General features: G+C 41.7%; 2 protein-coding genes across 2 annotated transcripts; both read right to left on the reverse strand.

The window, feature by feature from the left end:
* Window positions 1–846: 846 nt before the first annotated feature.
* On the reverse strand, window positions 847–7,169 carry LOC139042151 (protein FRG2-like-1). Its single transcript, XM_070498761.1, has 4 exons — window positions 7,129–7,169; window positions 2,313–2,355; window positions 1,954–2,017; window positions 847–1,270 (listed from the first exon to the last, which is right to left on the reverse strand). Exons 1-4 carry the CDS (start codon window positions 7,167–7,169, stop codon window positions 903–905), a joined length of 516 nt encoding a protein of 171 aa, XP_070354862.1. The 3' UTR covers window positions 847–902.
* A 2,382-nt stretch (window positions 7,170–9,551) lies between these two features.
* On the reverse strand, window positions 9,552–10,493 carry LOC106822655 (vomeronasal type-1 receptor 4-like). The gene has a single exon (XM_014827936.3). It carries the CDS (start codon window positions 10,491–10,493, stop codon window positions 9,552–9,554), a length of 942 nt encoding a protein of 313 aa, XP_014683422.2.
* Window positions 10,494–16,274: the final 5,781 nt, after the last annotated feature.

Consider the following 16,274-nt stretch of genomic DNA (forward strand, 5'->3'; position numbering starts at 1 on the left):
GTACTATGGAAAGTAGAAGGCAAAGGATAAAACAATATTGCAAAAGTTTAATTTTATTTTTCTTACATAAAATGAGATATATTCATCTGATGAAAGATTGCATTATCCTAGTATAAAATGCAAAGAGAAAACTACATACAATAAGAAATAACAGTATGCAAAATAATTGACAACATCTATATTAGCTCTGATATCCTCTAGTTAAATGGGAGAAAATGAAATTTATAAAGTAGAAGAAATTTAAAAATTCGGCATATAATATGAGACAGCTGAAGAATAAAGACATGTGGTCAATAGCATTTAATACATCTCAACTTAGGTTTTCTGTCAAGTGAAAAGCACACATAGGTGACGTGAAGACTTCAGCATGGTTTCATGAAACTGATAAATTGAAAGCTTTCTCCACACAGAGGCTGTTAAAGGCTTGTCAGTATCAGTCCTCCGTGGACAACGGGGAAGAGAGGGAAGAGTTACAGGCTTTCAGAATTTGAGGGAGGGTGGATGTAAATCCATGTTGACTTGGCTACACTTTAAAATATATAAGCACATGGGAATTACAACCTGATCTTTGTTCTCATTGTAAAATAATGCCCAACTGTCCTAAAATAGTCGGAATACATAAAATGTCTAGCATGAAACTTAAACTTAATCCTAGTCATTCTGAGTCTACTCTTCAAATTCCTTTCTTATGGCCACCGCAAGTTCTCCCTTTTATTAACACACTGCGTCTAAAATGGGCCCTGCTGGTCTTCTGGAAGAATCTGAGGGGTAGCAGGGCTTTGCTCTCCCTCCCAGCGCTGCGTCTGCCGCGGAACGGTCGGGTCCTTTCCCTGGAGACTAATCCGGTCTTCTGACAGCCTCAGCTGCCTCCCGTTGGGGGAAGAGGTGGACCAGTCTCCCTCCTAGGAGGAACTCTGGGCTTCTCCTCCATTCTCAGCTGGACCCTGGGGACCTGGTGGTGGGGCTGGGACCAGCCAGCCCTCAGCAGGGAAGGCATAGGCCGCCTGGGTGGCCATGGCATAGAAGGTCTGCACCAGGGTGTACAGAGGCCCCCGGAGCTGGGCGAGCCGGGCGAGCTCCTCCCAGGTCAGCGGGGAATGTACCTGCTGCATCTGCACCTGAACTATGTCCTGATAAATGGCCTCAGACATGGTGCGCAGGGAGGTCACCAGGGTTTTCCGAAGTGGAGGCGGCAGGTCTCCTGGGGACCTGGATCTGGGCCGCCTGCTGCGCCTAGTACTTCTCCTTTGGGGTCTCCTGGGGCAGGCATCTGGGGTCTTGTCCCATAACCGGCATGGCTTTCGTCAGGGCCCTTCAGTTTCTTGTTTTCCAAAATCATGTTGCACTCATGTAGAGAAGCCCCTGCACAGGAAGTATGTGGGCGAGAGACCTGCCAGATCAACTCCCATGGACTGCCATTCCCAGGATCCCAACAGGTGCATTCTGCCTTCTGGTGAACCCCAGCTATTTCCTGTTCCTTCCCGCCCCATCTCTAGCATGAGGCAGTGCCATGCCCATCATAGGTCCCTAAACGCTCCCTGGATTCCAGAGTCTCGAAACCCACTTCAGACACTGAACACCCTGCTTCACGCCCACACACTGGATAGGCCACCTGCTTTTCTTTCTGTACACCTCAGGACCAAAATGGAAGATCCTACGTATTGTATCACAGGCACTGTCCCCAGACGGTTTTTCCAATTTCTGGACTCTTCCTAATTGCAGCAGTTTTCTGATTCTGTGGATAAAGTCAGAGTCTGTGCGACTTCCTGCAACTGGAGACCCTGGCAACCTAGTGCAACCTGGACACGGAAGGAAGCAAGGTTGAAACCAAAACTCCCGGCTGTGCCTGGAGTCCTGGATCTGCAAAGCTGGCTGTCAAAGCGCATCCAGTTCCCTTCTCAGGGAGACTGGCTCCATGTCTCATGTCTCCTCCTCAGAAAAACCAAATCTTACTTGATGGAGCAATGCAGTTGTTTCCACCTTGGAGCTCAGTTTCCTTGGAGGTCTCTTCATCTGCCTTGGGCTCTGACCCTGGAGAAAAAGAGAGTTTAGGTGACTGGTCTCCCTTGAGGCAAAAGAACCCCCTAGTCCATCCCTGACTCATATTTGCTGGCAATTCTCTCCACTGCAGCTGTTCAGCCAGTATCCAGTGGGAACCGGAGTAATATGGTTCCAGGGTATCATAGTTTCATTTCTCAAAGCCCTCCTGAAGGCTGGGTGACATTTCCTATCACCAATCTCAAAATAAAACCGAACCAAAGATACAATACTTGGCATCCCTGATCCCATCCCAGCTTCCAGTCTCCATAGACACCTGGGTCGCTTCCTCGCCTTTGGGTGCAGCTGTTACTGGCTCTTAGTTAATATCAGCCCTGATATTGGTTCCCCTACAGTGAACCTGGCATGTATGGGGTTAAAAGTAAAAGCCTGCATTCCTAGTTCCCTGGGTCTTTAGTTACACTCACATGTAAATGTTTGTGTCTTTAATCTCTGATTCCCTGAGCTTTACAACCAAATAGAAGTTACAAATTGTTAAAGCCCAGATGGCCTCAAGCTGGGCTCCCACTAAAGTTGTGGCTAATCCCAGGACCTTGAAGTTCTTTTACGGAGAAACTAATGTCCAGAGAATATGAAGAAACCGAAGGTCCCCAGGCCCAACTCCTGGGCTTCCTGAGGTCAGAGTCTACCTTCCACCATGGAGATACACAGCCAAGGACACTCATGTGAGAAATCCTTTGTCTCCTCTGCTGGAAGAGGCCCAGACACAGGCCAATGGGAAAATGCTGACCAAGAAGTCCACAGCACCCCTCCCCTACCTAAAACCCCAAATAAAAACCCCTACCCATTTCTTAATGGGGAGCAACAAGTTTTGGGGCACTAGCCCTTGCTTTGCTCCCTCTGCCTGGCAAAGTAAAGCCTTTCCTTTTTCTCCCAAGACTCTGTTCTCATTATTTGGATTGACGTGGGGATCAGAGACCGAACTTTCAGTAACACAGCTGTCTCTTAACTGAGAAGACAATGTCTTGCCTCTTTCTTCGAATGGTTTCTCTTCCACATCTGAGTCCCTTTACGGGAGTTCTGTTGGAAAAGGGGCTGCTCAGTGGGGCATGGGATGGTGGGCCTTTGGTGGTCTTGAACTTCAGTTGCTGGTTCCATTTTGAAACCCAAATGAAAGACCCTCTCTTCAAGGCATCCAGAGTCAGAGTGAGGTTTGGCCTGATAGACCTGCCTTTAATTAGCCCCTCAGCAGGGCATGGCTCACTCCTATTGGCTGAAAACATTCCACTTTCCCGCCATTCATCAGAGCCTCAGCTGGGCTCAGATGAGGACTCTTGCTGGTTGTAGTTGTAGCAGAGAATCCCATACAGATAAGGAAACACTTTTACAGGGTCCTGGCATGGTGTCAAAAAGCAGGAAAGCAAAGCCAGGGGCCAGAGGGCCTTGAAGGCGGGGAACTCCTCCGTATCCTACTTCTGTCCTATTTCCCACCCAAAACTGTTGAAGACTCTGGCTAGATCTCTGCTGCTGTTTCCACCATGAAGTGAGAAGTGAGGGGGGCCCAAGGGTGCAAGGATTACACAGGCTCATCAGAAGGGTTTCTTCCGTATCCATGAAATACATCTATTTTGAATATTCTTCTCTCTGATAATTTCATTTTATAAAAGTCACATGAAAATTGAACTTGAAAATATGTGTTTACCAGGAGCATTATGCAAATGGAGTGTTTCCCTCCCCTGTTACCTCTCTTGGCACAAGAGTGAGGAAACTTTGTCCTGGATCTTTAAGGACTGGATTTCCCTGTAGGAAAATTTACAAGTTAATCTTACCTTTGAATGTATCTGACAAATATCATATCTTTACGTAAAAATGAAACCAGCAATGAAGTAAAATTAATTAGTTGTAAACGTAGTTTCCCACTAGTGATTTCTTTTCTTTAATACTTTTAGTACGGAAATTTGGAATGTTGACAGGATTAAGGAAAATAAAATGAATCTCTGTTTACCCTAAGATCAGTTCAAAACCTGCCAGTGGGGACCAGCCCTGTGGCATAGTGGTTAATTCATGTGCTCTGCTTCAGCGGCCCCGGGTTCACCCGTTCAGATCCTGGGTGTGGACCTACGCACTGCTTGGCAAGCCATGCTGTGGCAGGTGTCCCACATATAAAATAGAGGAAGATGGGCATGGATGTTAGCTCAGGGTTAATCTTCCTCAAAAAAAAAAGAAAGAAATCTGCCACTGTTTTGCCAATCTTGTGTCACCACTTCCAAAGTTCTCTTTTGGGACGAGGGTTGAGTTGCAAATGTAGCTAGAGTACTTTAATGCAAATCCTAGAGCAACGTATTTTGTGATAACTAAGTTGTGAGTCAGAAAATTCATCTTCAATAAATAATTCTTCAGGGATATAAATGATAGTAAAACGATCCAAGGTTATTATAATACAAAATTAGTCTTATGATTTCTTGATGTCATTTAATACCCAGTTCATATTCACATTCTCCCAAAGTACTCAAAGACATTTTTTTATTGTTGTTTATTTGAACAAGGATTGAAACAAAATTTCTACATTAGTATTCCTTATTATAATGTTAAAACTGGTACATTCCATCTATAGATATAATTTAAAACCAGTTACAAAATGGAAGTGCATACCTGCATTTCCCATCTGTCATAAAGAAGCAATATCCAAAATACAAAAAATTTAGCTTCTACTGATTCAAAAAAGAGGGAGCCAAGCCACAATTAGTTGAAAAAAACTTGAAAACAGAATTCTCAGGTCAGTAAACTCATGAATATTATGCTGTGTTACATACAACGTTGCTAATAATAAAATAAATGCAAATTAGAACACCACCACTGTTTCACATACAGACAAGTAGTAAAATTTCATCCATCACACAGCGCGTCAATGCTCTGGGGAATGGAGACTCTTCTCCAGAGTTAGTGTGGGCATTATTGGCTTAACTCCTTCAGGGGACAATATGGTCCCATGAACTAAACATGATGATGTGTGAAAAGGAGGATCCAGAAATTCAATTCCTCACTTTCTGTTCATAGGAACAAGGATATTGCCTAAGTATGTTCGTGGCAGTATTAATAGTGGGAGGAAAATATTGGAAACAACATAAATGCCCATCTATGAGATCAGAGGTTAAACTCAAAAAGTCCACTACGTTGACACAAAGAAATAACATGCAGTGGTGAAACTGAATGAACTAGAGGTCCGGGTGTAAAAGGAAATTTTTCAGAAACAATTGAGAGAAAAATCATGATACAGAGTTAGACAGTATATTGATATATGTATAAATATTTTGCACTTGCAGAAAGTAATATATAGTGTTAAAAGTGTATACATATAGGGCCCAGCCCCATGGTGGTGTGGTTAAATTCCGCACGCTCTGCTTCAGTGGCCCCGGGTTTGCAGGTTTGGATCCCAGGGTGGATCTACTCCACTCACCAGCCATGTTTTGGCGGTGTCCCACGTACAAAGTAGAGGAGGATTGGCACAGATGTTCGCTCGGGGCTAATCTTCCTCAAGCAAAAAAAAGAGGAAGATTAGCAAGGGATGTTAGCTCAGGGCACATCTTCCTCAGGAAAAAAAAAATAAAAATTGTATATATATTTGTTAAAATTTCTTAAATGCTTGGAAATGAGAATGATGAAATTATGGTTGATTATATCAGGTAGACACATGTACGATAAAATAAAAATGCAGAGGAAAAGTAAAAAGGAACTCAGTATCCCTTTGTATCTTGGGAAAGGGGCAGATGGTTAGATCAAATGCAATTTCAGTGAACTGATTAGCTTAGTACCAGTGCTTGAGCAGGGCATCCTGAGGCAACAAAAAAGTCAGCAGGAGAGGGAAACCTCCCCTTCTTAGTACCCTGCCTCAGTTATCCTGGAGGTCCCAAGGTTTCCCATGGAATTTTCTCAGAATCCACAATCTGAGCTGAGAAGGACAGCTGGATCATTATCATCCTCAGACCTTTTGATCCTTTCTCCATGTGTCCCTATTTAAAAGAGGTCATGGATATGACTATTGCATCACGAATTTCCAGACACTTAATGGGTCACATGTTTGTGGCCCCTCCTGAAAAACCAATGTCCAAATCCAAAAGTATGTCCTAACGTCAACTTTTGTAAACTGCTTGTGGTTCATGGTGACTCACTGATTACCTTGCTCTTCAACCCAAAGATAATGCACAAGAAATCTCAGGACTTTGGACATGGAAGGGTGGCCCAGAGCTGCCCTATGAAGTGTAGGGGTGGGGCTTTTGTACTCCAGCCCTTGGGCTTAAATAAGGAATAGGAGAGCCTGGAACTAAGGAAGCCCCAGCAACTCCAGACCCCACCACCTTTTAGCAAGACTGACAGAGAGAAGGAACAAGAAAAAGGAGGAATTTGGATGGTTGAAACCATCCTTAGAACTGGATCCCAAGGACTTTGGAAGCTTGAACATTGGAATTCCAATGTCTTCTTTTTTATTCCACGTGCACAGCCATCTCCAAGGTCAGACAGAGAAATTCAACAGAAATATGCAAAGAGCTCAATATCCTCTAGCGCTCCGCTCCTCACTCAGAAGCATAAAATAATATATTATCTTAAAAATATATATTTATTATGTATACTATATATATAACTTTAAACACATATTATTGTTAAAATATGTTATGTATATAAAACACGTATATATTAAAAATATGTATATATGTTAAAATTTCTTAAATGTTTGGGAAAGAAAAATATTCATTCACTGTAGTCCTGGAGAGCCATTTGCGGGGAGATGTAAGCCCTTGCTTCCAAGCCCCCAGGGAGGGGCAGGAAGTGGAGTCATATTCAGACACTTAGCATGGTTTCTTGTGTAAGCAAGAAGAGATGCAGAGGAAGATTCTACTCCAGAATATCCCAGGAGACTTCAAGAGAATCAAGAGCAGAATTGGAAGGAAATGCCAGAATCTTGTGCTCTGAGGGTGTTTCCCCCTCTGGTCCTTGGTTCTGTTGCTTTTCACAGGTGTCCTGATTTGCGTTACTTCTATTTCCCTCATGAGGGGGGATTATCTTAAAGTCTAGGATGACCAATGGGATTCCTGAGATATGTGTACTTTTCTTTCTTTTTGTGCTATCCTTTACATGTCCACCAGCAACAGCTGTGGGGGAATTTCTGTGCACATGTTCAAGTGTCTTCTAGGAGACAGATATGCAAGAACATGCATCATCTTCCAACTTTTGATAAAGATACCCTAATTGTCTGAAAAAGTCATTGTCCATTTATATCCCTGGCAAGCATGAATGAAATGTTGTATTTCTCCTGATCTTAAAAGGAGACAATATTAGTAAACTTTTAATTTAACCAGCTGATGGTCACTCACAAACATAACTATATTTTCTAACTTCTTTTTCTTTGGCCACCATTGAGGATGGATGCCTCTTTATATGGGAAATGAGCACTTTTTTTGCTTTACTCTGAAATGTTTTCATAGGTTCTATGTTGTCTTTCATTGAGTTGTTTGTCTTTTTACTTTTCATCAAGAGTAAAACATATTTTCCTTGAATGGTGTTTCTCACATAGCATCCTACCAGGAGGATGCCCATCCATATGTCCAGGAAAAGATCCATCTTGGATCTGTTCTCACTAGTCATCTACCTGTCAAGAAACCTGAGGTGAGACCCACCTACCTGGCATAGCTTTCCATGCAAAGACTCGTACTGGGTTCCCTCTTACCTCATGCACCAGACTAAAGATGGGAGGTGGACTTCTTGACGGGCCCCATGCTGCACCCGAGCACTTTGTCCAGGACCCTACTCTCATTGCCTTGCTAACAGTCACAATTTGTACAAGGTTTGCAGTGTCCGGCAGGACTATCCCAGTGAAGAGAAATAGAGAGAGGCAAAACACTTGTCAGCCCCCACAATATGGAAGGGATTCTAACATCTTAAGCAAGCAGGGTAAGGGCTATGAGGCATTTCCCCCCTTGGTTTTTGAGATGAAATAAACATATAACATTGTATAAGTTCCCCCAATTCTCCTTCACTCCAACATGACCAGTTGGAATCTTCACATTTTAAAGAAAAATCTACCTTCTACGAATCCATGCAATTTTATCCCAGATAGCACGTGGTTGATTTTTTTTTTGATATCAATACTCATCTCATTGTTTTAAATCAGTGACAAGTTTTTGTGCTCTCCTTTGACTCAAACCAGGTCCATTTGCCCATTTCTACACGCAAATGTTTTAAATATGCTAATATTCCTCCATGTAATCATGTTTGAAATGACTACCATCTCTCTAATGACATTTAAATTTTGTAAGTTAGCACGATGCTCCTAACTGAACCTGAATTTGGTTTATCAGTTTCTGAGAAGAACATCACATCTCATTACAGCATACACTGTCAGAGGTTTCATGCAATTGACTTGTGTTATCTCGTGTGATATTAACTTTGATCAGTTACTTAATAGAGTGTTTACGAGGCTTCCACACCATAAAGTTACTTTGCTGTGTGGTGTGTTTTTGGGCTGGGGCCAGGGTGTTGAATTAAATTCCACCAACTAGATGACTGAGTAGCCACATATAACATTTGCCATTTTTTGTGTGGAATCTGCGTACCTCGCTCTCTTTTATTTGCTGATTCAAGTAATTATTCACATCAGCATGAGCTCATTTATATTTGTTTCATAGGAGTGTCTTGGTTATGCTAATGAGGTAGCTGTAACGTGTGTGTTGTGTGTGTTTGTGTCCCTACAGGGGTCTGGACATTAGAAAGAATAACCACATCATCGCATAGAAATAGTTCACTGCCCAATCTCCAGGGTGGGGATGAAGTTCAAATATTATAACTTAGCCCAAAATGCTCCTAATGGAACCTGAATTTGCACTCCACCTTCATCCCACACTACTTAATTGTTACCTGAGAAAATTCTTTTCTTCACTTTCTCTTTTTTTCTTCTTCTTCTCCCCAAAGCCCCACAGTACATAGTTGTATATTCTAGTTGTGAGTGTCTCTGGTTGTGCTATGTGGGATGCCGCCTCAGCATGGCCTGATGAGCGGTGCCATGTCCATACTCAGGATCTGAATTGGCGAAACCCCGGCCCAGCAAAAGGGAGCACGTGAACTCAACCACTCAGCCACGGGGCTGGCCCCTCTTCACTTTCTTGAATTGCCATCTCACGTTTCATTTTGTCCTGTAACTTTTCCAACAATTCCCTTCTTAGTTAATTTCTGGACAGATTTAATATGGCGGATTAAAAGTTACACACTCTAAGATTTCCCCACAACCTCTAGATTTGTTTCAGGAACAATTTATTTTTTATTGCAGAGACTCTGAGCTTCTCCATTGAAAGTGTGAATAAAATTTCAATTACGTAAGTATTTTCATAATAATTATGTGAGGTTTCACTTACATTTACTATTACTATTTATTGTTTATTTGGGGAACAGAAGCTTACTCTCCCTTGCTTACCACGTTCTCAAAAGGTGGTTGTTGCATAATTATGCATGCAATTCAGGGGATGATTGAGTAAATGATGCAACACTGTGCCAAAATATACAATTTATTTGTTTGTTATGAGTTTAGGGGGTTTTGAAATCCTCAAAGGGGCAAAGCAGAGCCTGGGCATACTGGAGTCACGGTTCATGAGAATAAATGGGCAGGCAGTTGCGAAACATCCATTGATCCAGGCTGAGATATTCAACAGCAGCCAATTTGGATTATCAAAAATACCAATACAAATTTGAAAGATGGAGGAGAGAGAGTAAAAAGACACAAAGGTGCTCACCAGGACAAGGATACCTTGGGTGGCTCTGGACTCAGGGGAGGATCTAGGGGAGATGTGGGTCCTGCGAATGTGTTTGACTCTCTGCTTGTGTCTGTACAGGATGAAAACCATTAAGCCACTGGCCCAGAGCATGAGCCCAAAACAGAAAATATCAGGGACTGATAGCAGTGCTGCATATAATGAGTCTCTGGTTTTGTCATGACGAACAGCAGAACAGTATCCAAAATGTTTTTGGTTTGTGATGTTTTTCTTGCTCCAATTGCTACTCACAAACACAGCATACATGACGTTTATCAGCATTTGCAGGATCCAGCACAGGAAAAGTGAAATGACAATGACACTGACAGCTTTCACTTTAAGCTCTGCCCACCTGGAGTTTCTGGAGCTTATTGTGATGGCCTGGAAGATACTCAAGAGGCAGGTGGTGCCAAGGGTCACACCTCTGCCCACTCTGTGAAGATAGAAAAGAAGTTTACACCCAAGGTCACTGGGAAAATGGTTCCACCCGAAGGCTGCCATTGTCTGCGGGACTCCTTTACAGAGGAGGGTCAAGGAGTTGGCTACAATCATGTGATTAAGAATCAGATCCTTGGACCTTAACCTGCACCCAGTGAAGTAAAGGAAGAGATGATGGTAAAGAAGAGAGAAATTCCCCAAGATTCCAACCACGGTCTGGATTAAGAAGAGCATTCCTATAACCAAATCTCTGGAGGCCATTCTGCCAGTTTCTAGACACCGTGAATTGTCTTCAGAACCAGAGGATCCTGCATGGGAATAGGAGGCGTGGGCTTCATGTATCATGTCAACTGAAAGCAATAGTCTCCACTTCTCATTAGCTTCCCCTTAGAAATGGTGTTGGGAAAACTGGATGTCCACAGGTCAAAGAATGATATTAGACCCCTGTCTTACACCATACACAAAAATCAACTCAAAATGGGTTAAAGACTTAACCGTAAGAACTGAAACAGTAAAACCCCTTCAAGAAAACAAAGGGGAAAATCTTCTGGACATTGGTCTTGGCAACAATTTCCTGGATATGATACCAACAGCACAGGCAACAAATCCAAAAAAGGACGTGTGGGACCACATCAAACTAAAAAGCTTCTGCAGAGCAAAGGAAATAATCACCAAAACAAAAAGGCAGCCTACTGAATGGGAGAAAATATTTGCAAACCACCTATCCAATATGGGGTCAATATGCCAAGTATATGACTCTCCTATAACTCAACAGAAGAAACATGAAACAACCCAATTAACAAATGAGCAAAGTTCTTGAATAGACATTTCTCCAAAGAACAGATAAGCGACTGACAAGTATATGGAAAAGTGCTCAACACTATTAATTGTCAGGCAAATGCAGATCAAAACCACAATGAGATGGTACTTCACATCTGTTAGGGCGGCTAGTATCCAAAAAAGACAAAAGAGAATCAGTATTGGTGAGGACGTGGAAAATTTGGAGCCGTTATACATGATTGGTAGAAATATGGAATATTGCAGCTGCTATGGAAAACAATGTGGAGGTTCCTTAAAAAATTATAATAGAAGTATTCCATCATCAGGCAATCCCACTCCTTGGTATATATCTGAAAGAATTTAAATCAAGATCTCAAAGAGATATCTGCATGCCCATGTTCATTACAACATCATTCACAATAGCCAAGGTATGGAAATAATTTTGAAATGTCCATTGACTAATGAATGGATAAAGAAAAGGTGGTATACACGTATAATAAAGTATTATGCAAGCTTCAAAAAGAAGGATATTCTACCCGGGTGAACATAGAGGACATTAAGTTAAGTGAAATAAGCTGTCACAGAAGGAAAAATATTGTATGATTCCACTTATATGAGAAATCTAAAACAATCAAATTCACAGAAGAGAGAAGAGAATGGCGGTTGCTAGGGGCTGGAGAGAAGGGGCAATGGAGGATTGCTGTTCAATGTGTGTCAAGTTCTGGTTATGCAAGATGAGTAAGTTGCAGAGATGAGTGGTACAATGTAGTGCCTATTGTTAACAGCACAGTGTTGTGCACTTTAAAACATTTTAAGAGAATATATTTCATGTAAGTGTTCTTACCTCAATCACACACACACACACACACACACACACACACACGAGCACAAGGAACTTTTTGGAAGTGATGGACAAGTTTAGCACCTTGATTGTGGTGATGGTATCACGGAGGTATGCGTATGTCCAAACTCATCAGAACGTATACATTAAATATGTGCCATTTTTGGTATATCAATTATACATAAATAAAGCTTAAAAGGAAAAACATTTAAAGTTGCTATTTTATTATGAGACTTTCAAGAGTTGAATGTATAACCTTTGAAGAGCACTTACAATGTATGAATCATTGCTATAAATGTCAAACCTGCGGTAACTTATTTTCAACAAATCTATGTGACATCACCTCTGTTACTTTCATCTTAAAGACAAGGAGAACATAAAGAAGATAAGTGGTTTGTCTAAATTCATATCCTGCTGAGGGCAAAGTGTGGACTTGAGTCTGGCTGGGTTGTTTGTAGGCAGCGCATTTCACCCCTATGATATACTAAGAAAGCTAGATGCCTCTGTTCTTGGAATCATCTCTATATATAGTTTTGTTTTTAGCTTTGTCATTTAATTTTTGTTTGGTAGTACATTACATTATAATTTTTGTTGTAACATTTTTCCATGATAAGCAAAGATCAATTCTATAGGCCAATATTAAAATGGATAAAGCTTTAGAGATTTATGGAAATGCAGATGCACTGATTGCAGCTTTGTCCTACAGGAACCTGTCCCATGACAGGCTGAACTGAAGGAATGCAAAAATAACTCAATATTAGGTTAGAAACAGAAAGCAAAAATATTTTGGGCATTTGCCTTTATTCCAGGAACAGAAGTATAATGACACCTTCCACAATCTCATGTCTTGCCCTAAAAGATGGGACATTGACTACTAATGTGCAAGGTTAAAAAGATTGCTAATTTTAGATCATACACTTATCTATCAATCGCTCATTATAAACTATTAGCCATGTGGTAAGTTTTCTGAAGTATATTAAAATATGACATTGGCAAATTGGAAACACTAATGTGTGAATATTGTATGCTTTATAAATTGACACTATAGAATTTGTGATTGATATTAGAGAAAATATCACAGGATATATTTGAGCCCGACAGCTACTGTCTGAAACCCATTATTATAAAGTGATCTTTTCCTTAAATGTTGTTTCCCTAGCTTCAAGAGAGAAAAGATTCTCACCATAAGCAACAGACCACGATGCTTTCAGTAGAGACACAACCATCTCCATTAAGCACAACATAGTCTCAGAATTAGAGAAAACCTTTCTATTGCAACAGTTGTCATTGGCATGCATTGTTTCTTCATAAGATTACACGATTCCCACAGATTTCTTTATCCTAGTCTTCTTTACATGCACGAAGGAATTATAGGCACACCTCTTGCAATCCTAAAAATTTTGTCTGTGATTCCTGTAAGTTAGGCTGAAAGCAATTGGATTCAGAACTACAGGTCTTAATTACCTTAAAAATCAGGATTTATTTTCAATGGCGTAAACACCAACAATCACTTTCATTGTGGATTATACTAAATCACATTAGTTGCTATCAGGGATTGGTGTAAAATCTCCAACCCCATCTCTTTTTACTAACTCAGCTTTTGCTTCTGAATGCTTCCTCCTCCTGTGTCGCTTTGGCACTAGATCAATTACAAACCCAGAACAATCCCGTTTTTCGACATGACCGCTCACCTTTATGTACTCCTGACAGGTGTCCATACCTTATAGACTTCGCCTTCAGACTGAAATAGAAAAGATTCTCCTGGATCTGTCCTGCTATCGGGGTGGTGAGCTCAGTGTGACGGTCCTGGCAGCTGGTACAGGGAGGGAGGGAGGCAGCCAGACCCTGACATATGGGGTAGTGATGCAGTGACCTCACCTCCCGCAGGAACTGCAATTATTATTTCACCTATAGTGGCAGTGACACTGAAGGCTTGGGGAGATGAGAACATTTAGGAAAAACTTTTTTTCCGAAGTTGCTAATTACCAAAACCAATTACAAGCTTCTAATTAGTATTTACAGGGGGACCCTGAAGTGATTGGTAGAGGCTGTCTTCAATTCCTAGAGGTCTCAGTGGATGCTCTGCTGTGCTGGCAAGTTCTTCCGCCCCAAAGTGAGTTCTTCCTAACCACTGAGCTGAACGATCATTAAATCATAAGCAGAGAAATGGAACCAAAGAACCTGAGAAGGCTTTTCAAAAAGAAAGTGAAAGGAGGAACATGATGGAAGCACCCAATGCCAATGAATTTGGAAGTTTAGAGAAAATAGATCAGGTAGTCTAACATGCCATTCCTTTATCTAAGAGAGAAGCAAATTCTGCTTCCTCAATTCCAGAGCAGTGGCTGGTTACCACAGTCTTCTCCACTTATTTTTTGCCGAATTTTCATGAATAAGCACTGGCTGCTCTTGTAATTCACGGGGAAATATCAAGTAGGAGCTCAGATTGACCCTTTGGTTTTTCCTACCAACAAATCTGCATTTTATCCAGGTTCACTATCCAATGCATCTCAATTTGCAAGACTGGGATTAGTGTCATAATGGTGGACACCCCCTTCCACACATGCATGTGAGCACACACACATTTACATATGCAGATATAAACACACACATGCACACCCATACACATCAAATACACGGTGCCTCCTAAACATCCCAGAGCTGCCCCCTCAGCAGCGTGTAGCTGGGCATTTGGCCTCAGGACAGGTTTACAGGTTTGAATGAGTCTTGCGCACACCAGAACTCTGCAGTCCCAGCACCTCTCCCCTACCAGCGTCAGGGCCTGTCACGGAGGCCCAGGCTTTGCGGCTTCACCAACATAGCTCCTCTGGGTTCCGCTGACCTCCGCTCCCCGGCTGCTTTCAGAAATGCCCCTGCTGTCCCCAGAGAGGAGGCCCTCACCGCATGAAGCGTTATAGACTTGGTTTTGGGGGAGTCTCTGAAACTCTCTCTCAATGTCCCCCAACTCCATCCTCAATCCCCAAATGCTCCCTGGATTCTGGGCTCTCTAAAGCCCTCTCAATTGCTGAACGGCTCCTTCCCTGCCCATGCCTGCATGCCTGCTTCCTTCCAGGTCCCCTCTGGGTAAAAAGCAGGAACCCATTTGTGCTATCAGGGAATCTGGACCTGATGTCCAACCTTGTTGAGTTCTCCCCATCTGAGCTGGGCTCTGATTCTGTGGATAAATGAAGAATTTGCGTGACCCACTGCCCCTCAGGGACACCACACGCCCCAGTTCATCCCTGCACACAATGAGCCAGACTGTTCTTTAAAAAAAAGTTGGTTTTAATTGAGGTGTAATTGACATACAACATGATATTAGTTTCAAGTGTACAATATAATGATTCGATATTTCTGTATACTGCAAAATCACCACCACAGTAAGTCTAGGTAACGTCGCTCACCATACGTAGTTAGAAAATGTTTTTCTTGTGACAAGGTCTTTTGAAATTTGCTCTCTTAGCAACTTTCAAATAAGGAATTAAGTATTATTAACTATAGTCACCATGCTGTACATTACACCCCATGACTTATGTACTCTATAACTGGAAGTTTGTACCTTTGATCACCTTCATGCATTTCATATCTTGCCCACATGACACACCTCTGGCAATCACCAATGTGTTCTCTGTATCTATGAGCTCATTTTATTTTGTTATTTTTAGATTCCACCTATAAGTGAGAACATACAGTTTTTTCTTTCTCTGACTTATTTCACGTCACATAACTGCCCTCAAAGTCCATCCATATTCTTAAAATGGCAAGATTTCATTCATTTTTATGGCTGAATAATATTCCATTTATATATTTCATATTTTCTTTATCTATTTATCCATTGATGGACACTTAGGTTATTTCCATATGTTGGCTGAGCCAGAATATTTTTCACCTTGGTTTTCACTGGCACCCAGAAGGTCAGCTTCTCCAAAGTCTTGGTTGCCACTGAGCTCCTTGCCACGGGGAGATTGAGTTATCTCATCCCCTGCAAGATGCAGACTGAATCAGCCAGCAAGCAGGTCTATGCGTAAATATTTTTAAAAATAGACTTCACTTTTTAGAGCAGTTTTTGGCTCACAACAACGTTGAGTAAAAGGGTCAGAGATTTCCCATATGCCTCCTGACCCCACACATGCACAAACTCTCCCCTTGGCAACATATGTATTAATATTTTAAACACAATATATATTGTTAAAAGTATATAGTTATAGGTGTATTTTTAAAAAATCCTTGGTAATGACAAAGACCAAATTATAGTGTATTGTTTCAGATATATACGTAGGAGATAGAATGAAAGTGCTAAGGATAAGTAAACACCGAATAAAAGATTCCATCTAGTCCAGAGGGAACAGCCAGTGGTGACTGGATCACGTGACTAGGTTAAGATGATTGAATTAGGAGGGAAAGTGCTGGGTGTCCCTACGGAT

The sequence above is a fragment of the Equus asinus genome, chromosome 26 (assembly GCF_041296235.1).
Source record: "Equus asinus isolate D_3611 breed Donkey chromosome 26, EquAss-T2T_v2, whole genome shotgun sequence".
In the NCBI taxonomy this organism is placed as follows: domain Eukaryota; kingdom Metazoa; phylum Chordata; class Mammalia; order Perissodactyla; family Equidae; genus Equus; species Equus asinus.

Excerpts from the sequence above, each read along its gene's own strand:
- LOC139042151 (XM_070498761.1), bottom strand. The coding sequence starts at position 7,169 with ATGTGCACAGAAATTCCCCCACAGCTGTTGCTGGTGGACAT. Across the intron at positions 2,356-7,128 it reads CAGCTGTTGCTGGTGGACAT|AGCCAGTAACAGCTGCACCC; the intron begins GTAAAGGATAGC and ends ATATTAACTAAG. Across the intron at positions 2,018-2,312 it reads GGCGAGGAAGCGACCCAGGT|GCAGATGAAGAGACCTCCAA; the intron begins GTCTATGGAGAC and ends TCAGAGCCCAAG.
- LOC106822655 (XM_014827936.3), bottom strand. The coding sequence starts at position 10,493 with ATGGCCTCCAGAGATTTGGTTATAGGAATGCTCTTCTTAATCCAGACC.